The 25,924-nt window shown below is 33.0% G+C and overlaps 1 protein-coding gene across 1 annotated transcript in view; it reads left to right on the plus strand.

The window, feature by feature from the left end:
* LOC129224536 (twitchin-like) overlaps positions 1–25,924 on the plus strand; it is a 380,173-nt gene that overhangs the window by 19,952 nt on the left and 334,297 nt on the right. Inside the window, 2 exon segments of the mRNA XM_054859008.1 lie at positions 6,325–6,756; positions 15,564–15,585. Coding sequence (XP_054714983.1) covers positions 6,441–6,756; positions 15,564–15,585 — 338 coding nt within the window. The 5' untranslated portion in view covers positions 6,325–6,440.

Genomic DNA, 25,924 nt, shown 5'->3' on the forward strand with positions numbered 1-25,924 from the left:
AGTTACAACACTGCTGTTTGAATGGATCTTTTTATATGACTTATTAAAGAGATCATTTTAATTTTTTATTGAATTTTTATGTTACCTAACGGCATTTTCTATTTATTTGATGGATTACTTAAGACATTTATTGGCATTTATACCCACCTTTTAATGTTGTTTAATTTAGTTAGAACTTTATGTTACAATGCTATGCACAAAAATGAAAAACATATTTTAACATTAACGGTAGATTTTTCTAAATTTCAGAGCAAAACAGTAGTTGATCAAAAAAATTCTAAAATTTGTAAACAATGTTAAACTTTAACATTGTTTTCTAATTACAAATTAAAAGTTAAGGGTAAAAATGAGGGCTCTCATTTGAAAATTTTAACTTTATGATCATTTAAGTATGCAGAAAACCCCTCAACAAGAATTTTATTTTATTGGCCACATTATTCCTAATAAACTGATTTAAAAATATTCAATATGCAGTATGAAAAGGGCTAGTTTTTAAATCAGGTAACTTAAAGTGTATTTTTGACCAGTTAAAATATTTTGGCTTGAGTCTTAAGGAAAAAAACTCAAACTTTGATATTCCAAATCCCAATCTCTCTAATGTATATTAGTACGGAAAAATTAAGAAAATTGCAATGAGATTTAACATATATTTAGTTCTATGTTTCTAGAAAAAGAAACAAGAAGTTCTGTCTAGAACTAGACGAGCCTACTTTCCCGTATACCCATACTACTTTCTAGTACCTGATCAATATTCTCAAAAATAGCTAAAATCGCGAATTTTTTCAAACATATTTTTAAAATACTTTAAGCTGATTTCTAGGAATAAAATATATTCCTCACTCATCTAAAAAAATTAAATGCTTAAAAAAAAATAGCAGCTACTTTTAAACAAAGCAGCTAATACACTTTTTTACATTAAAAAAATCTTTAACTGCTTTCAAAACGAAAAAATAATATTTAAAATTAATAAGCTCATTAAAATAAATACATCATATCAAAAAAAAAAAAAAAAAATCGTTTCTTTTTCCCCTGTTGCCAAAAACAATTTTTTAAATGAATTAATGCACTTACCAAAATAAATAAAAACAATAAAATTTCAACTTAAAAAAATATTTTTCATTGTCAAAAAAAAAAAAAAAATCGTCTGCGTATATTTTTATGTAGAAACATAAATGACTTCAAGTTTATTCGCCGAAAACTGAATAACTAAATTAAAACTTAAGCGTAAAAATAAAAACAAGTCAGATCAACAATAATTATTTCACAGTCAAAACCATAGCTGTGGAGTCGGAGTCAATCTCATTTTGGGGTAAATTAGTCGGAGTCGAATATCTAAGAATCGGAGTCAGTCATTTGTCCTCCGTGTATAAATTTTTGCCAAAGCTACGAAGTCAGAGACAAGTCGGGGAGTCGGAGTCCGATTAATTGTCGGGCATAGGAGTCGGAGTCAAGTGCCCCTAAATTCTCGGAGTCGAAGTCTGAGGTTTGGCGTCAAGAGTTATTTCCAACAAAATTTGTTTGAAAAAAATCCGCCTTCAAGTACGGAATCTACATTGACTTTCAGTTTCCCCGTAGGCGCTAATGTTAAGGGATTTGAACTGTTCAAAATTGAACGGAAAATTGTTCAAATCAAAAAGATATTTTATTTACAAGTTTTTCATCAAACGCTTTTTCCTACAAAGTTTGTTTGAAGCAAATTCGCCTCACAGTTCGGAATTGCCTTGAATTTCCCCGTAGACGCTAATGTTAAGTGTTTTTGAACTGTTCAAAATTGAACAAAAAATAGTTCAAATCAAAAAGTGAAATATGGGAATGAGGTGTACTCGCGAGATCTTTCGAACAAAAAAAAGTTTGTTCGAATCGGACTCTTCATTCAAAAGTTATTAGGGGGGGGCAGACAGACCGACAGACATTTTTCCCCACATCAATACTATACTTTCCAATTTTTAATTTTTCAATATTTATTTAATTATTTTATTTATTTTTGACTCTTTTTTGCCTTTTTGCGATATTTTTAAGATGCATTAAGCCTTTTTTCATGCTTTTTTCTTCTTTTTCTGACTTTTACTGGGAAAGTAGGCTAAAAAGAAATATTTATAAGAATAACATGTATTTCTCTGTAAACTTCTAACATTGACGAAAGCAATATTGGTTGGGTGAATTAAAGTAAATGAATTCGAACCGTTTCATTTCTTACGCAATATAAACAGCAACGTTTTATTGTTGATATCCATAGTTATTGAAATAAACGCCTAATTATCAAAATGTCAGTAAGTTCCATTGAAATGTAAAATGATCGATCAAAAAATAAAATAATATTAAAAGCTTTTCTGGTAACCACCAATCTTGCCATAAATCAATTGATTTAAGATAGTTTGCAATTGTTCATTCGAGTGGTCGATTTTCGGGATATTTCAATAGCTGAGTTTGTTGATATTTTTTTTACTACCGTCGACACGAAGCAAGAGACTAGGCGCTTAATAAGTTTTTCTGAGTTTATTGGTGTCGCTGAAATCAGACTATTTCTACCCTAAATTTTGCGACAGCGCCAAAATTCAGCTATTGAATATCCTCTGGTGTGTGTAACATTATGAAGTCTTCCTGTTTCCTATAATCGATGTTTCCTTTTTTTTCGCGTTTTGTTTTGCTTCATAACGTTATGACGGCAATAAAAATTGCCTATTTTCTCAGCAATCGATTTTGTTTCGAAACAGTAATGGGACTATTACTGAGATTCTTACACTCAATTATACTGAAAAAAATAGAAATTAACACAAATTAAAATTTTTGACATGCAGTAAAGTTTGTCTTACAACTCTGGCAAACCTGTTTCTCACTGTGCATACTGGCTAACATTATTATCGTTACTTCGAAGAATATATACTAGGGCGTGGTGAGCTATATAGTAGGTGTTTTTTAAAAGCTTTCTTAATTCTTGCACAACCCTGTCCCGCTTGGTGAGTTTGTCAGCCAAGCCGTTTAATTGTTGCCTAAAACAAAAATGAATCGTAATTAAAAGTTAATTGTTAATAAAGTTTGCAAAAAAATCTATTTAAAAGTTGGACTTAAGAAGGGATTTGTGAGATTTAGTTTTTAAAAAACTTTTCAAGTGATACAGGTTTTTAAGTCTTTCTTTAGTTAAGTTTCATTTTAAAAGCATTTTTAAAAATTTCTTTGGCATATACTTGTTTTATTACTCTTCAGTACCATTTTACATACAAAAACGAGCTGATGTGTGCATCACATGACTTCCTTTTACTCCAATTTAATGTTATTTCTTTATTATTGGCATTTTTAATGTGATTCAATAGTTTACTCTCTAAATATCACCAACAGTGGCGAAATTGAAACCAGATTTAAATTTTAAAAAATTGCCAAGTTTGTCGCCAAGTTGGCGAAAAAACTTGGCGACCAAAATACTGGCGATATATCGCCAAGTGTCCGCCAAATTATAACACCACTTGACTTTATATCGAAATTAACAATAATTTCCCCACAAAAAAGGGGCAAAAGACCCCTTTAAAAACACGCGAATGCAACCGGAAAGGGGGATGCACAACTAGACCCCACTAGGAGTCTACATACCAAACTTCAACTTTCTAGGACATACCGTTCTTGAGTTATGCGACATACATACGCACATCCGCATATACATACATACATACATACCTACGTGCAGTTTTCACGAGAAAACTCGTTGTTCTTAACTCGGGAATCGTCAAAATGTCTATACGTTCTTAGGCACTTATCCACGTGCGGTCAAGTTGAAAAAAAAAAAAAAAAAAAAAAACTCAACATTCATTCGGGGATGAGTAAAATGGAAATTAAGGTCGATTTTTGAATGATTTTTTTTTTTTTTTTTGCAAATACAATACTTCCTTTTTTGTAAAAAGAAGTAAGAAGGCGTTTTTTCAAACAAATGAATACATAAAAATATTTTAATTATAAAACGCCCCTTGATAGATGAACTTGACCAAAGCATAACGCCTAGAAGCTTGAGAAAACATAAATACCATTTTTGTACAACCTAGCATTTTTTTTAATACATAGAACAACCAAATTTGTTTTCAGAAATTAGTTTTAATCACTAAAAAGGTTCACTTCAGCAAATTTGCATCCGAAGTCCATTTCGAGAGAAATTTAGTTGGTATTGGAAAACGAGAAAGTGATCTCGTTTAGTTCTGATTGCTATTTTTTTAGCCTACTTTCCCAGTAAAAGTCAGAAAAAGAAGAAAAAAGCATGAAAGAAGGCTTAATGTATCTTAAAAATATCGCAAAAAACAAAAAAAAAGTCAAAAATATATAAGATAATTGAATAAATATTGAAAAATACTTAACATTAGCGCCTACGGGGAAATTCAAGGCAATTCCGAACTGTGAGGCGAATTTGCTTCAAACAAACTTTGTAGGAAAAAGCGTTTGATGAAAAACTTGTATATAAAATATCTTTTCGATTTGAACAATTTTCCGTTCAATTTTGAACAGTTCAAATCCCTTAACATTAGCGCCTACTGGGAAACTGAAAGTCAATGTAGATACCGTACTTGAAAGCGGATTTACTTCAAACAAATTTTGTTGGAAATAGCTCTTGACGCCAAACTCCAGACTTCGACTCCGAGAATTTAGGGGCACTTGACTCCGACTCCTGTGCCCGACAATTAATCGGACTCCGACTCCCCGACTTCGACTCTGACTTCGTAGTCTTGGCAAAAATTTATACACGGAGGACAAATGACTGACTCCGATTCTTAGATATTCGACTCCCGACTCCTTTATCCCAAAATGAGATTGACTCCGACTCCGCAGCTATGGTTTTGACTGTGAAATAATTATTGTTGATTTGACTTGTTTTTATTTTTACGCTAAAGTTTTAATTTAGGTATTCAGTTTTCGGCGAATAAACTCGAAGTCATTTATGTTTCTACATAAAGATATGCGCAGACGATTTTTTTTTTTTGACAATGAAAATTATTTCTTTAAGTTGATATTTTATTGTTTTTATTTATTTTGGTAAGTGCATTAATTCATTTAAAAAACTTTTTTTGGCAACAGGGGAAAAAGAAACGATATTGTTATTATTTTGATATGATGTATTTATTTTAATGAGCTTATGAATTTTAATTATAATTTTTTCGTTTTGAAAGCTGTTAAAGATTTTTTTATTGGAAAAAAGTTTATTAGCTGCTTTGTTTAAAAATTGCTGCTTTTTTTTTTACGCATCGATTTTTTTAGATGAGTGTGGAATATTTTATTCCTAGAAATCAGCTTAAAGTGTTTTAAAAATATGTTTGAAAAAATTCGCGATTTTAGCTATTTTTGAGTATATTGATCAGGTACTAGAAAGTAGTATGGGTATACGGGAAAGTAGGATCGTCTAGTTCTAGACAGAACTTCTTGTTTTTAAATTTTCTTACATTCAACTAAGAAACTTTGATTGGCATGACGGAGAATAAATGCCTTTTATTTTTCAGTCACTCTAAATACTATACAGTCGACTCCCGTTACAACGCGATTCGAGTTACGCGAAATGGCTATAACGCGAGTTTTCACGGGAAACGTATTTTAGAGCAAACGCGAATTCCTCGCTCGTATCACGAAAATATTTAGAAAGGAATCCTGGTGTTAAGTATAGGTTTCGTTGTTGATTACTAAATATTAAATCCTTGAATGTACTTTCATCCTTTTATTAGCATCACTGACTAAGCAAGTTCCCACACAGCACTAGTTCAAATATATCGCTTGATTTGTATTTACAAATAACTACAACATTTTTCATAAGTCTAATTTATCTATTGTATCTACTGTGCAACTGTTATATTAAAGCGCTTCATTATTTCTACACACTGTACGTATCGTACTGTTTTATTTTATGTCTCTCTCACCCCCTGCTTTTGTGCATCGTAACAGTATTTTATGTTGAATAATTGAAAATTCAGCTCACCTTATGTAAGGAACGGTAATATATAGCTGAGCAATGGTCTGAAACAGTTTAAGGGGTGTTTAAAAATGGATAAAATAATTGGGTATATTAATAAAGAATCCGTATTACAAACCCTTTTTCACAACGCGAAAGGTCTTGGAACGCATCCCTCGCGTAAGTCGAGACTCGACTGTATTCTGTATCCAACATTTTCTCTATTCATATATATTTTTAAATGCTTTTTGAAGAAGCCCTTTCGGAAAATAAGTTAAGATTAAAAATTAACTGAGAGGAGAAATCTTTCTATAAATTCAGTTCCTTCATTTATATTTCTTTAATCCCACTGGGTATACAGTTTTTTATGTTTTACTTCATACTATGACATCACTTATTTTTGTTTCTAGGCAAAACATTTATAACTTGATGGTTGACTAAATAAGCTGAAGAATAAGGACTAACATTTCCACGGTAGACAGTAGGCTCCCATGACCCCAATTTCGTAGAGGGTCAAGAAGCCAAGATGGGGGTTTCGGACGAAGAATCGGCCCCGACGTTTACCAAGAAGCCTTCCCTTAGGCAAGAAGACGATGGCAACAAACTCGTATTCGAGTGCCAGTTGATCACAAACCCCAAATGTACCATACAGTGGTACAGGGGGGACGTGAAACTGGACGATGACCACCGGACTAAAGTGCGCATGAATGAAATAGGCCCTAACAAATACAACGTGAGCCTCGAATTGAATGATGTGTTCGAAACGGACGCAGGAATGTACAAAGTGACTGCCAAGAACAAATTTGGAGATGTGTCAGCTTCCATTAACCTTAACTTCAGTCGTAAGTATTTTCTGATATACTTATCAAAAAGAAAAAAAAAGAGCCTTAATGTAAAAGCTGGCTGAAAACTAGGGTAGCACCAACCGGAACAACTTTGCCAAATGGGATGTCTTTGACAGTTTTTGAAAGTGATGATATTTTGTTAATTTCCGTTACCAGCTATTAGATGTGGTAGTGTCAGTGTGCATTGAGCAGTTAAAATACTACGGCATCTATTAGCTAGTTTTGGAATATAGTAGGGCGCCAAATATCAACGTTCTCAAAAAAAAAAAAAAAAAAAAAGGCTAAGATGTTTCACTTGGTAAAAAGTTCTCCCGGTTGGTGCTGCTTTATTTTGCAAAATGATGGTTGGCCATCCAATCCCAGCCATTGAACTATGTCGACTGAGTAGTGTGCTCCAGCTGAAAAGAAGCCGAAACTTCAACTTATGCTTCAACTAAGCTACAGCAAACTATCGATTGAACGAGATAACTTCAGTAGCCCAAATTAAAAAGCTTCTTGTATGAATAGAATGCAAAAGAGTAATTTTTTAAAAACTGCATAAGAAACAGTGTATTTATCCTCAAGTTTAAAAAATTAAAATAAAGTTACTCATAACGTATTTTTTCCCCAGAGAAATCAAAAATGGTCTGTGTGATGAAGTATATGTTGCTGATTTTGCTAACTGAATCGGTACAAATCAATTTTGAAATTTGATAGCTATAGTTTGTCTCAGATAATTTGAGCTATGACCGAGACAATGTCTATTTCTAGACCAGTTATTGAAGCGATTTGAGTTAGAGTACTTTTGAAAAGCTAATGCAAGGTAACCCCAACTCAACTTAACCTTCAATTACCTCTCCCTATTACCCCCTAAAACAGGCAAACGTTGTCAAAGTCATGACTCAAGTTATCAAAGCGGCACTATACCTGAGTCATCACATGCACTCAACAGTCGAAGCGCAACGTTTTGCATTTTTAATTTCAAATTTATTGTATGTGTCCCGCCTTATGTGGATGGTTATTTTTTATTTTCATTTAATAACTCTATATTAGATATCTCTTTATGCTAGTTTTAACTCCAAAGTAGTACTCTGGTTGAATCCTAGATCCATGTTATAACACTTACTCCCAGATATTTCATTGAAATACCTTGCGTTAAAAATTCAGAAAAGCACCAACTTTCACCTCGATTCATATAGCACAGAAGACTGTAAACTTTTCTATAACCGTTTTCTGTGTCTAATCATAAAAAAAATATACATTAAACCTTAAAATTCTTTAACTCTTAGAAAGGAATCTTAACGATAAGATAGTTTCAGTTCGTTATCTTCCTGAAAGAAATTGCGATTTTAAATCTTTTTAGCGTGTGGTACGTAATTCCATTTAATTTTCAGACGATGAATGTGTATGTATGTCCGAATATTTATTTGGTGTACATTTGTGTAAATATTTATGCTATTTATGTTTTTATAGGTATGCTTCAGTTTTTCATTCAATAAAATTCGACGCTACAAGTAGAGAACAGTTTAAAAATAATCAAGCTTTCTTTGCGTAACTTCAGTTGAAATCCTTCTGAATGAGGAAAAACTGCTTACCTTTCTTAAACCAAATTCGAAATTCAAATTTTCAAAACTTAATTTACATTAAAACCGAAAAAAAACCGGCGCTATAGCAAAAAATTGAGGCAGAGATATTGCAACCGCGAAATTTTTTAAAAATATTTCCTTCTTATAATTTTAAAAACCACCTAAATATTATAAATTTGATTTTATTGACTGTTATGCATTTCGTATAATAACGTTTATAGCTTGAAAATTATGGTCTCAGAAAAAGTTAGCGAAATTCCAGTAATTATCCTAAAACAGATTCTGCGAATTAAAAATCTCACATAACATCTTTTCAAAACTACTATCATGTAATGAAAGAAGGAAAAAAAAACTAAAAGCATCAGTGCTAAAAGAATTATAAAAAGCATAAAACAGCATGAAATGGGCACAACATTTTGCAAAAGCAAAAACTATAAAAACAAAAATGGTTCAAAATAAATCAAAATTGAGATAATATTGAGGAAAATAATTTTGAAAGTTGCCTTCTAAAAATATGGAGATTTTTGTTTATCCTTCTAATTCACTTTTGGAGAAAATACGTGACTCTTTAAACTTTTACATTTATTTGTTATACTAAAAGTTTTCCTCTTCTACTTTCCTGAATATTATTCTTCCTATGGCAGATTTTTCTTTGCACCCAAAAATACACAACTATAAGAAACCATTCCCTTTTTATAACAACAGCTCTCTTTGGAAACAATACGCAGGCAAAATTTCACCAGTGTCGTTTTTACAAACACATTGTTAATAGAACTACGTTTTATTCTTTACTAATAATAAAGCTGAAAGTCTCTCTGTCCGGAAAATGTCTGTAGGATGTCTGGATGTCTGGATCTCTGTGACGCGCATAGCGCCTAGACCGCTTGGCCGATTTTCATGAAATTTGGCACAAAGTTAGTTTGTAGCATGGGGGTGTGCCCCTCGAAGCGATTTTTTGAAAATTCAATGTGGTTCTTCTTTTATTCCAATTTTAAGAACAAAAATATCATAAGATGGACGAGTAAATTACGAAATTATCATAACGTGGAACCGTAACATGGGTACAAGCCAATTGGCGAGAAGATTCACCATACATTATTTGTAAATATACAGGCGAACCAAAAGTACTTTTAATTTTTCTATTACGGGCAAAGCCGTGCGGGTACCACTAGTACGTTATAACCATTAACATGACGAATTCTTGCCGTTCTATATCACAGTAAAAGCAGAACAGACAAGTTGAGTTGTTTCGGCTTGGGTTAAAGGCTTAGTAGTTATTCTTTTATTATTTCAAGGCTGATATTAATCTTCACAACCTGCGCTTGCCTATCACCTGGCGAAAACCAATTTCATATTGGTCTATGAAAAGATAACCCTAAACTTTCTCTATCAAAATGCTTACTCAGTGGAGAGAATAAAGTACAGTTTTCCGCTGACTTTTGAATATTTACGATTTCAGATGAGCATACTACAATTGAGTTTAAAAAATGTTCCATGAAAATGGTTTTGGTATCTAAACATAACGATTAAAAACGCTTTTGAACAAATAATTTTCAAAAAGTTCCCAACCAAAGGGTTACAGGAATAAGTGTATTAGCTCTCAACGCCTTTGCAAAACATGAGATATCGTTATAATAGCTCCGATTAATTACTTAATGAATTTCAAAGGTTAATTATGACGCTTTCATTCATTTATGTTTAACTTTTTGGAAAACTGATATATATATAGTTAGATGACGAGTGTGTATTAGCAAAAAATCAGTCACAAACACATTATGAGATTAATGTACCAGAACTAAAATGATCTAAATTCACTTTCAATAATTGCGTGCACTTAAAGGTTTTCAACGCCATGATATAAAGAAACTCTGCATAATTTTATTTTTATAACATAACAGTATAAATGACCAAAAGTTAAAACTATTGAAAAAATGCTGAACTTACAATAGTGTGTTTTACAACCCCCCCCCCCCCCCATACATGACTATTGCAACCAATAACATCAGTTAATAATCTCATTCAGTGCTATTTTCCAAAAATAAGTAAAAAGAGGTTGAGCGCTGAAAATTAAGCAAATCTGCTCGAACTAATACATCACACAAAACAAATGAGCTAAAAAGTAACTTTTGAATCTCGCTTGTTAAGAGAAGTCAAAATATTTTGAAATCTAATGCCAAAAGGAAACTGAAGCATTATTTAAAGGAAAGTTAAAAGCGTTCTGTCAGAAAAAAATAAGCAAAAAGCTAGAAATCAGAAGTTGAATAAATATGTTTTGCTTTCCTGGGATGAGTGCCAGGCGCATGTCTTCCAAATTTAAAAAGGAAAGGCGTGAAAAAGCCAATCACGTCTTAAAAATAAACCGTATTTTGATTTAGCTTGATCGAAAAAATATCGTTGCTACATTTGGCCATTTGTTTTGAGCTGAAATGTATGCTTACTGACAAAGGTTGAAGTATCAGGTTAACTCTTTGCGCTTTCATCTCCCATAAAATTTCAAAGATATCTTTTACCGCAAGTTTTAGTGCTGTTATTAACTAAGTTTAAAATTCGAGACATCCTAGGAATTCACTTCAGAAACTTTTGCAATAGAGTCTTTTTACATATATTTTCCTGACGTAATAAGAACAGTAGCGCACTGAGGTATGGTTAGAGTTAAGTAACACAAATTTCAAAAACCGATGCCAACTATTTTAGATGAAATTTATGAGATGTGATGTCTATGGCAGAAGAACTTTGAATTTTAAACTGTAACTTTTAAAAAATTTTAATGTGAAACTGTTAATGGCTTCTTTTTCATTCCGGTTTGAAGATCAGACTGAACTTTCTTTAATGTTTTGTCAGTGTTAATTAGATGGCAAAGTTGTTCATAAACTATGACTTTATTAACAGGTAGCCTAAAGAGTATGTAAGGATTAGAAACTAGAATTTCTTGATATATAACTTGTTTCAAGTAAAAATTGCTAACGCAAACTAAATAACATGACAGCGACAAAAATAAAATGAATAATTATTTTTAGACATTCTGTTCATGTACTCATTTTATTAACTTAATGGCACAGGAAATTCACGCACAAATATCCACAAAACAGACTTACAACTAATAAAACTAAACACATAGTCAAATTAAACAAGACACTTTTGAATTACTGCATGGAAATTATTCGGATAATTTTTCGTAAATGATTTTGCATTGGAATCTACTGAGCTACAGAACTAACTGAAGTTGTGTCTATCACTTAAATATAAAATGTTGGAATTAGCGGTTTCCTGTACAAAATATATTGTACAGCTCACTGGCTAGTTATTATTAAAGCCGGTGTATCAGCATGCAGTGAAATTTTTAATAATATTAATACAAGAGTTTAAATCTTCACCAGTTTTACCTTGTCTGTATCTCCAAATCTCTTTATCTAAATTATTCATTATTTCCTGTGATTTCGAGATAGATAGACTGGACTAACACCGTTTTAAAGTTGACACATATTTTTCAGTGTTTGCTTTGAGCGGTTGTTCGTAAAATGTCGAAGATTTCTTTTTTTCTTTGAGAATTTAGTGAAAGTACATGTATTATGAGAAATATGAGAAAAAATACTCAGCTTCAGAGCATACATTAAATCAAAAGTAGGAAAGAAATCAGTGAATGCGCATAACTTTTATCAGTGCCAAGTAAAACTGCATTTCCCCATAGCTTTCAGCAACTGTTGACATTTGCTGAATTTGTAGCGCATCTTCATCTTCACGAGGGTTCAAAGAAAATAATCGTCATTCTGAGACACAGCAAAATGTATCTTTCGAAACTAGATCAACGAAAAAATGGGAGTTTTATCTAGAAAGTGTTAAATTTTGTCTGATGAATGACAAAAGGCAAACTGCGTTTTAGCTAAATTATAGAGAAGAACACTCGAAGCTCTTCATTTCATTCAAATTCATCTCAGATTTAACAACAATCAGCACATAATATTTTAAAGAATTAAATAACTGTTTGCAGTCTATAGTTGGAGCAAACTTAAACTGGAAGCGTCGCAATGCTGTGATAAGGATCAACGTAGCCTCCACAATGCTGCCAGGTTAGGTTTGTCTCAACTATAGTAGCCATTTTTACCACGTGATTAATTTTTCTAAGTAACCTGAGGTACAATGGAAATTGTACATGTCTTGTTTGTGCTTATACTTTTTAACAGCATTCATATCAATATTAATATTATAAACGAAATCTTTTCCTGCGAATTAGAACCTTTTGTACACAAGTTGGCCGTCATTAAAACTTAAAATGATCATCAGAGCTAAATTTCAGGAGACTGACTTGTTTCCGAAGAGTTTATAGGATGTAAAACGAGTTCTGTATGTATAATGCGGATAACTCATGTTTTGTAAAAATTTAAAACTAAGCCTTTGTTTCACTACAAAACGGAATTTATGAAAAAAGAGATTGAAAACATTTTCCCACAAAACTAGAAATAAGTAAATTCGACGAACTTTAATAGAAATAACAGACATTTTGTAAGTCCCAAAAGGTGAAAATATTAAAAAAAATAAGAGAATTCTGTTTTTTAATAATATGAGTGCTGAATGTGATTGTTAAATTTTCGAAACATTATAACACAAAAACCTACTCTAAAAAGCTTATAATATAACTTTTCCTCCTGTAATTAAGCAACACACTGTAATTTTATTATGTCTCATCCATAATGGATACCATGAAAGAAACTCCGTGTCCCCAGATAGTCATTCTGTTACAGTTCCCACAACCATAGTACCACGACATAAAAATTCTAATTTACTATTTGTTTTTATTATCGTACTGGGAATAACAACAAACACGAGACCAAGAGTTTTTGAGAGATTGTGCTTAAAAACCACACTTTTGACTGCACTTCTGTAAAAATTTACTAATTAACATACTGGTAGTTATGACCGAAATATTTTTAAATAAAATATCGCCGGTTTCATAATCATAGTTACAGTCGAATTTGCTTACAATGAGTGCGAAGGGACCGAGAAGTTTGTTCGTTATAATCAAATGCTCGTAAAAAACCGGTTTAAGAAAAAAAATCATTAAAATTATTACATACTTGCTTTACTTGTTTTGAATTTCTCGATAGTGCCAAAAACGTTGGTAAATTTCTTTGAACTGTTTTATTGTATTTTTCTTGCATTATTGACGTCTTTCGAAGAATATTCATTGGCTAAAACATCGGCATTTTCACCCCTGGCTTCCAAAAACGGTTGAAGCTTTTCTGGATATCAAAAGACATTGTGTATGTTTAGGATTAGTTCAGCTTCAAATTCTTCATAATTTTTACTGTCGTCGCCGCTTTCGATGATTTTTTTCATTTGAATTTGTTCTACAATACTTATAATCGGAAATAAGTATCTCGGAGTGATAACATTGACGTTCACAAATTATGTAATTTTTCAATGCTTCCCTAAAAACAAATAATAATATTAAAAAAAAATGCTGTCATCTTTGTTTTAAGGATTTTAAACCAATCATTTTGCTTGAACTCAGTGGAAGTTTTATAAATTACAAAAATAATTGCTAGCTTTAACCGGGGTTTGCACGTTAGAAGCAAGTTTTTCTCCCATAGATTTAACATTGTACCAACCTAATATTTCTAATTTAACCGTTAAAACCGAGTTCTCGTTAAATCCGGGCTCGTTATAAGCGAGTTCAACTGTATTTGCGGAAAAAATGAGTGAAAACTTTTTTTTATAAATTCAAAAAGAATAATGGATTTAGTTTTTATGTTTTAAAAACTCTGTTTAAATATCGGCTGCGCTTTCTGCCATTTTTAATAGCTTTTGTGAAACAAAATAGATTGACGAAATTCTGTTAAGTTGATGAATGTTAGTTTTAGAATTACTTTTACTATTTACGTTTAATCTAAGTATTTAAATATTTTTCTGAAATTTTCCGAACAAAATTCACGAAAACATGCGAATTCATCTTACTAACAATCGTCATTCTAACGGCCATGTCAACGTATAGAGATCACCCTGATGCTGGTTAAACATAAAGATGACTGAAGTTTTGGGATTTTGAAAAAATCTACAGAAGTCTAAATTTAATTTTTGAGTGAGAATATTGCTATTTTCTACACATTGACGGGAAATTTTATTATTTTTTTTGTATGATTGCTAAACATGCGTCACTTGACACAGCTTTTGATCTTGAAGTAGACCATGCAACGCCGGCCAACGCAGCTATTGAAACAATAAAAGAATAAATAAATTAGTTAATTAGTATAGGAGAAAAACAAACGAATTAATAAATTAGTGAATGAATAAGTAAATAAGAGAATGAGTGAATAAATAAAGGAACTATTAAATAAGTTTATGTAAACGAATTAACTAACGAATACGTAAGTGATTTAATAAATGATCGAATAAGTAAACGAAATGAACTATTTCCCTTTGCCTAACCCGTTTTGCCTCGCATGCAATTAAAAAATTGTACAAAAAATTAAAAAAAAAAGAAACACATGTAATATTAAAGAAATAAAAACTGAACCAAATATTAGTAGGTCTTATTTTAATATTTAAAACCAAGAATTTTATCACTTTATACTATCAAAAATAACGTTTGATTTACAGCAAAATATTACAATGCGAATATCAATTTTTGAAAATTGCTTGCATTATCATATGCTTTGATCTTCAGTCGTAACTTTTTTCTGAGTGGAATAGATTGCATGTGTTACTACTACGTACAGGGTGCTCTGAAATAGAGTGACTGTTTTCAAAAATTTATAACAGGAAAACGGTTAATGATAAAAGACAAATTCTAGCAGAAAATTCATGTGAATAGGCCGTAAATTTTTCTCCCATGAGTTCCAAATTTCAGTTAATTTATTTTCACAGATTGCGCTTCAGATAGTAAGCTCGTAAATCAAAACGGAAGAATTGAAATTCACCGATTTTTTTCTCCAATTGCGACATGTGATTGAGCCGACCGTCGACAATTTGATAATATTGTTATGTAATTTTGTTTATGAACATTTTTTCGAAAAAGTATGATGCAATTTTCTATCTTTCTTTGATTGAAAGACTTATTATCTGAATGTCGCAGTGAGCTGTTTTGCATATACTGTCTAGAAAGAAATGTTCTGAAGCACAATTTGCTTCAAACATTTATCATTATTTATTGATCTTTAATACTAATATTTTTACTCACCATTAAATTTTTAATAATGTTAGGGAACTTAAATCCTGTTTAATGCATTTTCTTTTCCTTTTCAGCTGCCGACGAACCACACGAATAGTAAGTACACTTTTATTTTTATTTAGTTTTTATTAAATGAAGAAATTTCATACGGATGTAAATGAACACGAACGACTAGTTTCATAGAAACAAAAAATGACGCAAAGATAGATCACTTTTAACAGAGACGAGGCGCCTTTTTGGAATTGTTTTTTTCCCATACGCTTTTCTGAGTAAAAGTATGGCTAATTATAATTAAAAGACAAAGATAAATAAACTCTTGTATCTGCATATATTCATTAAACATCCCTTATTTATGCTGTAATGTGCTGCGAAATTGTACAAAAATATCATACTGTTTGACCACGGAGTGTATGTAATTTGGCAATTGGCCAAGTTAAGACGATTGCATCTTAATGAATCCAGCAGGGGAGAAGGAAAAATAGCGATGGAATTTTGATACACTCGTTTCATAATTTCCCTAGGGCTTTATTTATTAATTGTCTTAATTGAGGTGAAAATGAGTGGAAACAAAATGAATTACCATGAAAACAATAAAAAGAAAATAAAATGTTTTCATTCCGTGCGGAAATGTAAATGCATAATGGTAAGCTCTAAATTATGTCGCAGACAAAATAAACCAATTAATTTTTGAGTGAAAATGTAGATAAAATACAGATATGATTTACAAATTATTGCAATGAATAAATTGTCATTAAAAAAATAAAAAACAAACTGAGTCGAAATAATTAAGAGGCAAACGCGCACATCTATAGCAGAGAAACTACCATCTGTGAAAGGTAATTGACGGGTCCATTTCCGCCTGTAAACCGGATATTAGCCTTTCCAAACAATCGATGGTCTGACAGTAAATAATAAGTCTGTAATTATTCCTGAAGTCATTGCAAAGTTTTGTGGTTCTTCAGAGAAGTTCCACATCATCAGGGCTACGGGTTTCGTGGGGAACCGCGGTGCACAGTTTGTGAATTGCCGACTTCTAGAAGGCAGAAATTGTGCACAAGCTGCTTTTTTGGCTTTTTTGTGGCACAGGAAAGCCTTAATTAAAATGAGCATAAAAATTTACTCATAGTTTCAAATAAGAGGAATTTGCTCTTCAGGATGTCTTAGCAGTTATGAACTATTTATAATGTTTGGCTGTCTACAATGTTTCCCTATTAGTTCTTTCAAGTCTAATTGCTTGTGCTTTTTTATTAATATTTTTGCAAAAACTCAATCACCTCAAAATATTTTTTTTTGTCCAAAACAATAATTGAAGGAGAATATGCGTAAACCAACAGATATAGAACACATATTACATAGAATGCAGTTAACTACATTGACACAACATGCTTACGAGCGAGTTTTTTAATGGATTTAATTTAAGAATTTTTTTTTTCAACGCACCGTTTTTTTCAAGTTCACATATTGTTCATCGCGGTATTGGGAAAGCAATAGCAAATTTGTGAAAGATTTGTTCAAATAACTATAATATTAAATAATTCACAACAAAAAGAAATTTTTTTTTCTTTTCATCGAACATGACACAAATGATTGTTGTTCCGAGCGATTTCATTAAAATACGTTTTTTGTTAAGAATTCTTTGGAAGGTATAATTTGAGAAATAGTGATTTTAATAAGCATCGTAAATAATTTTTAAAGGTAAATATTTCCCAGAAAAACATTAGCTTAAGAATTAATAACACTAACAAGTACGGAGAATCTTAGGTAAGAAATAATTATACGAAAGTACAAACAGAAAAAATCCAAGTAAATATAACTTTTTTTTCCTCGGAAAGAAAGTCTTTTCGTAGTGCACACATTGCTTATATATACTTTGTAAATCCTTGTAAGTTTAGTTTCTTGTTATTACTAATAGTGAAGCAACTGAAAGGGATTTGCTGAAGTTCAGTCTGTGGTCATTAATTACTCTGTGATCATAAGAACATTTTATTTTGATAGAGTTGAAAAAAAGTATTTTCACATCTCCCACAAAACAACCTCCCTCTTTGCGTTTTCTTAAGACTACAAAATGGCAATTATTTAAAGGAGGGGGGGGGGGGGTAAAATTACAGGGGTAATATTTGCTGACGTTCTGGGCCTTGTAGCTCGATTTTCCATAAATGAATTAAAAGCTAAAGTTACTTAATGATTTAGTTGATTTTTAGCACTTTTTTCTCTCTCACATACCCGAAACTAAATAGCAGCAAAGAAATATTTTTCATACCCAAGTGTAGGAAATTTACTTTCAAACATGTTGTGAAAATTATTTTTCAAAATAGAGCGATTTTCGCATTTTTTTTTTAAATAAATTTTTGAAACAAAAATAAAAAAAATCCGTTGAATAGATTTTTAAATTGTTTTTCTGAACTAATTCCGCTCGGAGCGGAAACATTTCACTATCTTCAATAAGGAAAGTTTTTTTAAATAAGGTATTTTTTAAAGGAATTTTTAGGCAGAACAAGACATAAGTTCCACGCCTCACTATTTTGATCATCTTATTGCGTTGACGTCACTTGCTTTCTTTTTCTTCATTTCTTTTCTTTTCCTAACGAGAGCTTTGCCATATTTTCGTTGTCTTTTTTATCTTTCAACAGGCTAAAATTTCTGAATCGTCCGTTTTCTTTTGCTTCTTATTGCTTCCCCCGCTTTGAAACATTTTCTTCTTTTCTTTCTTTCTTTTTTTTAAATCTCAATTCACTTGAAACTTTTAAAAAAAAAGTATTTTTTCATTTTTCGAAGATTTTCTATCATACCGAAGGTTAATAAACTTTATCTTTACTAATAATAAAGCTGAAAGTCTGGATGTCTGTTACACGCATAGCACCTAGACTGTTCGGCCAATTTTTGATGAAATTTGGCACAAAATTGGTTCGTAGCGTTGGAGGGAGCACCTGGAAGCGATTTTATGAAAATTCGATTTTGTTCTTTTTCTATTACAATTTTAAGCCCTGCAGCAATACCGAGCGAATTACCATAACATGAACGAGAAAATTTCCATAAAATGGACTAGAAAACTAACATAGCATATTGGCGAGAAATTCATCATCCATTGTTTGTAAATATACAGGCGAACGAAGTGACCTTTTAATTTTCTACTACGGGCAAAGCCGGGGGGATACCGCTAGTCCTCAATAAAAGCTGATAACCGAATTAAATGCTTTCCGAACTCAAATCTTTGTGTGTGTTGGGGGGGGGGGGAGGGGGGATTTTTGAGTTGCAAAATGAAATTACAATTTCATCGATCGATAAAATACGAGAATACCATATCACAAATCTGATAACAAAGCATCAGATGAGAAGAAACATTAAGCATCATTAAAAAACAGTAAAACGAAAAGAAAAAAAAAATCTCAATCCTGAAGCATTGTCATCAAATTTGCCGAATAAGGAAGTTTTAGGAGGTCACTGCGCCCTCCCGTAATCTCCCATCTAAGTTCCCCTGAACAAGAAACCAACTGAGGTAGTGAGAAGCAAAGGGATGTAAGTGGACGTTTTCAAGTTTTGAGCAAAACACGTTCAGAGTCGCGGGGCTCGGTACTTTCATTGATTTTTTTCCAAAATCAAGCTATGTAGCAGCACCTACCAGGGCAATTAGTACCATCTTTTGCCCCAAGACTGAGGAAAAGATCACTTACCATCCCTTTGCTACTCACTGCTGAAATTCTTCGAAGGAATTTTTTAAAATGCTTTTTCCTCCAATTTTTACTAAAAATTTATTTCCATATATTCAAAAATATTTGCATCTCTTATTGAAAGATTTTATGCAAACCACATCCATTAAAAAATCACGGTTTAAGTTGATCACAAACAAGTGTCACGAATTGAAATACAATCATCGGGTCTGTCAAAACCCAGTTAGTAGGAACAGCCGACTATCTTTAGCTCCCTCATTCTCATGTGTGCTTTTGTTTTTCTCAGAACACCCACGTCTCTCGCTGTGGCATATCATATGCCCGCCGCACTAACAATACGAACACTCCGCTCTAATAATTTTGCTGGCGTATAAACAGAACTGCTGACATACTTAGAACAGAGGGAAAGTTTCTGAACGCACAACGGGGCTTGCACAAGGCGAGCGCATGAACTTTTAAGCTCGATGTCTCTAGTTTATGATTAAAATACACTCACTGGTCAATGAATTAAAAACCCAACATCAATATTTCATTGGACCACCTTTTGTTCGGATAACTGCTCTGATTCGTTTGGGCATCGTGTCTACAAACTTCTGGGCTATGTTTATATCCAGAGAATGCCATGCACTGGCTATGCAGCTTTTTAGATCTTGTAAATTAGATGGAAGAGGAGAGTGCTGTCGGACGTGTCTTTCCGCTATATCCCACACATTTTCTAGGTGGTTAAGATCCGGGCTATGCGGTGGCCAAGGAAAGTGTTGGATGTCAGACAGTGAACCAGTTTTCAACACTTCTGACACGATGTATAGTTGCATCATCGTCCATGAAGTATCCGTCGCCATCAGAATAAAAATGCAAAATTGCAGGGTGCACTTGATCTGCCAGAATATCTAGGTATCGCATGGCTGTTTGTTTACCCTTGAGGAACACCAGTGCACCAATTTTATACCAACAGAACGTGCTCCATATCATGATACTCCCTCCAGACTTTTGTACAGTGCGAGTAAGGAAAGAAGTTTTTCTCAAAGGTTTCTAATTCATTGGCCAGTTAGTGTACTTTCTCAAACTACAAGAAATACATAATAGTGCGATGAAAACAGGGAAAACATAATAAAGAATAATCAAATGCATAGACAGATGAAATGAATTTCCGTTTTCTGCCGGGTGAAAAGTTTAAAAAATGAATAATGTTGTAAGATTCCAATCTGTCGTGCTGTGGTCTGAGTGTTGTTACCCCAAACGTTTCAACCGCATCCGCGGCGGTCATCTTTAAGTCATCACCATCAAGATGACTGCCGCAGATGCGGCTGAAACGTTTGGGGTAAGAACACTCAGACCACGGCACAACAGCCCGAAAGCTTACATTATTACTGACACCGGCAGTAAGAGTCTTCATTCTGTAGAAAATGAAACCAATATACTTGAGGTGGAGGGGAGACAACATTATAAAAAGATTTCTGACGAAACTATATGTGTGAAATGAAATGGTATATTTGAGTATATATATTTTTTAATCGAGTAAGAGTTCAATTATTTGTTTCCATATTTCAGTTATCTTAGCTAAGTATGCTTTTCCACTTTTGTTTTCGAATTCAAAATAAACCTTTCCTTTTATTATTCAAGTAAAATATGTTTAAAAATTTCAAACCCTGGTTTATAAAATCATCCTTTTTTATTTAAAAATTTCCTTTACAAACAGCATTATAGAAGTTTAGGCGTTTTTGAAAGAATATCACTTTTGAGTACTGCTGGCAAATGCAAACTGAAGCATGTAAAGGTAGTAATTATCATCAATTATTAGTCCCTCACTTACTGATTTAATCTTGAATGTACGTTGTTTCTTAATAATTTGGCATTATTTTTAATATTTCACATAGCTTACTTTCTCTGGTTTGCGAGCATTAAATACACATTTCTAATTCCTGATTCTAAATATGAAATTAATTTGCGTGTTTCAATGCTGCAATTTAAGTGAGTTCGTTCATTTGTTTATTTATTAATATTTAAGAATATCTTAACTTTAAGCAAAGTGTTGCTACAAGTGTCTTGAGGAAACAGAACTGGTAAAAATGTTACAACCTCAGTTGAAACTAAATGATGAAAGTGTCATATTTCATTCAAAATGGTACCAGTTTCAGAAGTGTTCGGAAGAGGTAACGGCAACGCTAAATCACACTTTACCTCAAGTTGAGAAGTTATTGTATCATCCAAGAACACCTAAAGACATTTACGTTACTCAAATTCTGCGAAGCATGCGCATAGGATACTGGATTGAATATAAGAATGGAAGATGCCTATAACGAAGTACTCAAAGAATCCCCTGTAGTTGAAAACTTTTATAGCGTTCTTTATCATTTTTTCAATGAATGAACATAATGACAATACTGAATTTCAGCTACTTTCAAAGATATACAAAGGAAATAACTTTTATTCTAAAATCCTAATGCATCTTTTTCGAAAACTTACTCAAACGACTTAATTCAATGTAGTTCAACTCTGAAGGGGCCAGGAATGAGTAATGCCATCGACAAATCTATGGCTTTTGTATTCGTACCCCGCCTTCTCTCCATAATCTCACAGGAGGCAGGGACGCCCCAATGGGAGGTCACCGTGGCCTTCCAAAAAATTTCCTTAATCGGCACATTTTGTCTGACGATTAGCTAAAATTATGATCATTTTGCAAATTTTGGAGTTTGATTCAGCAAATTGAGAATTTCGGTCCGCCCATAAATTTGAGTTCGGAGTGCCCCTGAGAGGAAGGTTAGACTTGAGATTATTCTTTCTTAGAGTCAAGTGAAAAAATCCGCACAAGCATTGGTTGTTATCGATTTAATTGTGATAACTTAAGTTATATACAAAACATCCAAGAGAGAAAAAAAAGCGATAACCAGCATTCTAACTAAATCGATAAGGATTAATTTGTCCAGGGGTGCCTACCCTTCCAAGAGCAAGAGCGCACCCTCCCCCAAACACCACAAATCCCCCCAAGAGTTAGAATCCCCCCAAAAAGAGAAAAATACCTCTCAACATAACCCCTAAAAATGTCAATAGCGCAGTCTGCGCCATGACCTACCCTGAGTGGGCACCCCTGTCATGTGACAGGTGAATAAAATAAGTTAATGCTGGCAGCTGTGATAGTATCCCTAAATTTTATCCACGAGGTGTCTATAATAAAGTTCTTATACCACGGCTGAGTTAACAAGCACAAGAAAAGAAAAGAAATAGGGAATTTTTCTTACAATTTGGTTTACTCATTGTAAAAGCATTATTCAAATTTGTTGTTAACACGTTCCTACTCGTGGCATATCTACAGCAACTCAAGTGTCATTCGCCAATTTGCATTCCCTTCCGATCCGAAGCGTGAAATTTTCAGCTGCCAGCTTAAGCATGAGGCCGCGTCCTTAGACTCATCCAAGAAATAAAAAAAATGTATATGCATATATTTAAATTCAAGATCTTAAGAGCATAAAAAAAGAATCTGACGACTCTATTTTCAGCTCTATCGACGTAACTGCTAAAGTGGGCGGTTACTTTTTTAGATACCTTCCACTTCCTGATTCTATTCGGTTGTGCCTTTCTCCAATTTATTTTTAACTCTTTGAAGATCTTCGCCAGACGGCGCTACTTGGAGGAACTGGTTTAGTCGCATTTAAAAATATATTTGAAAGAGTTTTTTGGCCCGAAAGCCGATAAGAGGACAGAAATATATGAGATGAATTTTGATGTCGCCTGACGACGATGACAGTTTGAGAAACAAAGAATATGGCTCGGTTTATTCTTGTCCACAAACGGCTGTAAAGAGAAGGTGATGGAAAGGTTTGTTTTGTGCCCTGGTTTGAGATGATATAAATTGTTACGTAATACACAACCGAGAAAAATATTATGCATTAGAGTCACACTATGACCTCCAAACTTTTTTAATACACGATAATCGTGCTCCGACACTGTGCGCTTCGCTCATCAACCCTCGTCTATCTCTTGATGTCCTGAGGACATCCAAGGGTGTCGGGACTTTCCTTGATACCTTCAGGAAATCCTCAGAGGTGGATGTCAGACTCCTTAAGGTTAAGAGGGGTAAGACAGGTCGAAAAGGCTTCCCCTGGATGTCCAGTAAAAAATGGCGCCAAAATTGGCTTGGTCGACGTTTCCAGTCTGGAGGAGATAGGGTTACAGTCACACAGACACCCAAGCACAGACAAACGCGCACAGCCTTTAACAGTATAGATAACTATTTTTGCCTTTTATTCTAAGTCTTTATGTTTCACGAAAATACTCTAGTGATCTTCCGGAATGAGTTTCAATCATATTTAGGTTTTAGCTACTGTTATTTTGCTACATTATATTTTTATTTAAAAGCAGTTTGTTAAAATATTCACATGTAATAACATGCATGACGTGGTTTTAGTAATGCTTAACAGGCTCTTAGTATTATAATCTGTGTTGTACTGCTGCTGTTAACTTACAAATGGTAAAGCTATGGTTTTATCATACCGCAGGTATGTTACATTGCGATTGCAAAACATATCCTCCATTCCCCGCAGAAAACGAGGATCTACCGTAGTATCTTTTTATTATTAAATATATTTAATTTTTGACTACTATATTATGCTTTAAAATGTCTTCGCTGTTATGAAAACCCATTTTATTTTTGCTGACTTTTTTTTTACGTTAATCTTTCACGTGATACCTTATTTTTACTTCAAAAGCAAAAATGTAAGGTGCTTATCGAAAAATTGCAGACTTGCATCTCTTTCTTTCATTTCTGCTGTTCTTTGCTAAAAAATAGGAGGATTTTAGTTTCTTCATTCATTTTTCTTGTTTATAGAACTATTTAAGAAAGCGTGAAAGATACCCTTACCCTAACTCACATAGGGATTATGGGATGTAAAATATTTTGTTACCTCTTTTTGAATCTAAGAAAGGTTTTTATTTTTTTCTTAAGAAATATGAAATTTTCAACATAAAATTTTAACGAAAATTAGATTTGTTTCCTTAGTAGAAGCATAGAGTATGATTTATTACCTAAGTTAAAACTAGTGCTTTCGGAACTCGGACGAAATTTTCTTCCATTTTTCTGATGAACAATAATAAACATTGCTTTTAAACTCACTTGATCCAGCTATGAAGAAACCAGTAGTAAAATATGTCTCGGTCATATTGATTATACACTGTTAAAAATTTTAAAGAAAATTTACGGTAATTGTTACTGGCATCCATGTTGCCAGTAACTATTACCGTAAAAATCAAATGTTACTGTAAAATTTTACGGTTTCCTCGGTAGGCCACAGCAACCAATTGGCGCTGGGATCGCTTATTTCTCCGGTAAAAATTACGGTAAAAATCAGCGATGCGTTAGTCCGCCATTTTACAGTAACAATTACCAGAAAATCTTCCTGAATTTTTAACAGTGTATCAGTTTAGTCAACACCAGTTTCTAGAATGATGCAGTTCTCTTTCCTGTATTAACTGCTTTTTTTATTATCTCGTTGCTTCTTGAAGAATAGCAATAATTCTTATCAAGAAAGCATTCCTTTACACCACTCCAATGGAGTGACTGCCGTTAAAATCCTCCGACTTTTACCGATATCAATTTTCGTATGATTCTTACACATTTCACCTAAATTTAACATTTTCACTAACAGTCATGCACACAGACAGATATATTTTCTAAAGAAACCGGAAACAAACCGTATCCAGTGCCTGTTAAAGCATTGGTTAAACTTTGAAAATCGATAAGTTTCAAGAATTGAACACGTATTTGTGCATTCGTTATTGATAGAAAAAGTAATAAAAAAAGTAAGACTATGTTTCTTTTAAAAACTGCTTCGTAAATTTCACGACAGCTAAAAATCAAAATTAACCCTCCAGAATTCACGCCGTGAGCAAATTACTCAAACCTAAGAAAACAAAATTTTTGTTTTATTTTGTTTCATCAAATATTTCATTTGTTTCAGCAAGTATTATTATTATTTTTTGTAATATGTGGCGCTTAGAACAAATAGTGAATGAAATATATTCAATCCAAAACTTTTGAAGCAATTTTTGCTGAAAATAGGTGTTGTGAGAAAAAATCTCACAAGAGCTCACACTGATTCGGAAGAGAGTTCTGGAAGGTTAAAACATTTTCATTGCTTTAAAGATATTTTACCGCCTGTTACTGCTTTTATGAGTGTCTTAAGCACGCAAAAGTTTCATAGTCATCGTTGCACATCTAGAAATTTTTCAAATTAAGTAGCCAGGAGGAATAGTTAAACTGATTATTTTAAGAGTTGTTATTTGACTGGCATTGGCGCTCCAGGTTGAAGGTAAACAAGTTATTTTGTTTCCTCGCGTGGCAACGCTACCTGCATATTGCATACCATTCAAAACAAGCGGGCAAGGTTTGCCAATTGTATCTAATATTATTCCGCCTACGGTGAGCATATGCTAAAGCTTCTTAATATAGTTCTAATCCCGAGCGAAATTTCGCAGGCGTCAGCGGCACCGCTCGCACACAATGATATTGTTAACGAGCACAATCTTAGGGTGCCAGGAACGAATTCAGAAATAGGCAAGAGGGTGCCAGCCAGCGAGATTCGCCTGATAACACTCTGGTCCATGATGGATAGCTTGTAATATAACATTCTTCGGCAAGGATGAATATACTTTACGCACCTTTAAAAAAGACCTGTTCTTTTTTGTTCTTAAGTAATTTTTTTTCTGTTATACGAAGAATGGGTCTAATGACAAGAAGTTGAAAGCGTCCGAAAAGTAAAGCATACAAATGA

The sequence above is a fragment of the Uloborus diversus genome, chromosome 6 (genome assembly GCF_026930045.1).
Source record: "Uloborus diversus isolate 005 chromosome 6, Udiv.v.3.1, whole genome shotgun sequence".
Classification (NCBI taxonomy): Eukaryota; Metazoa; Arthropoda; class Arachnida; order Araneae; family Uloboridae; genus Uloborus; species Uloborus diversus.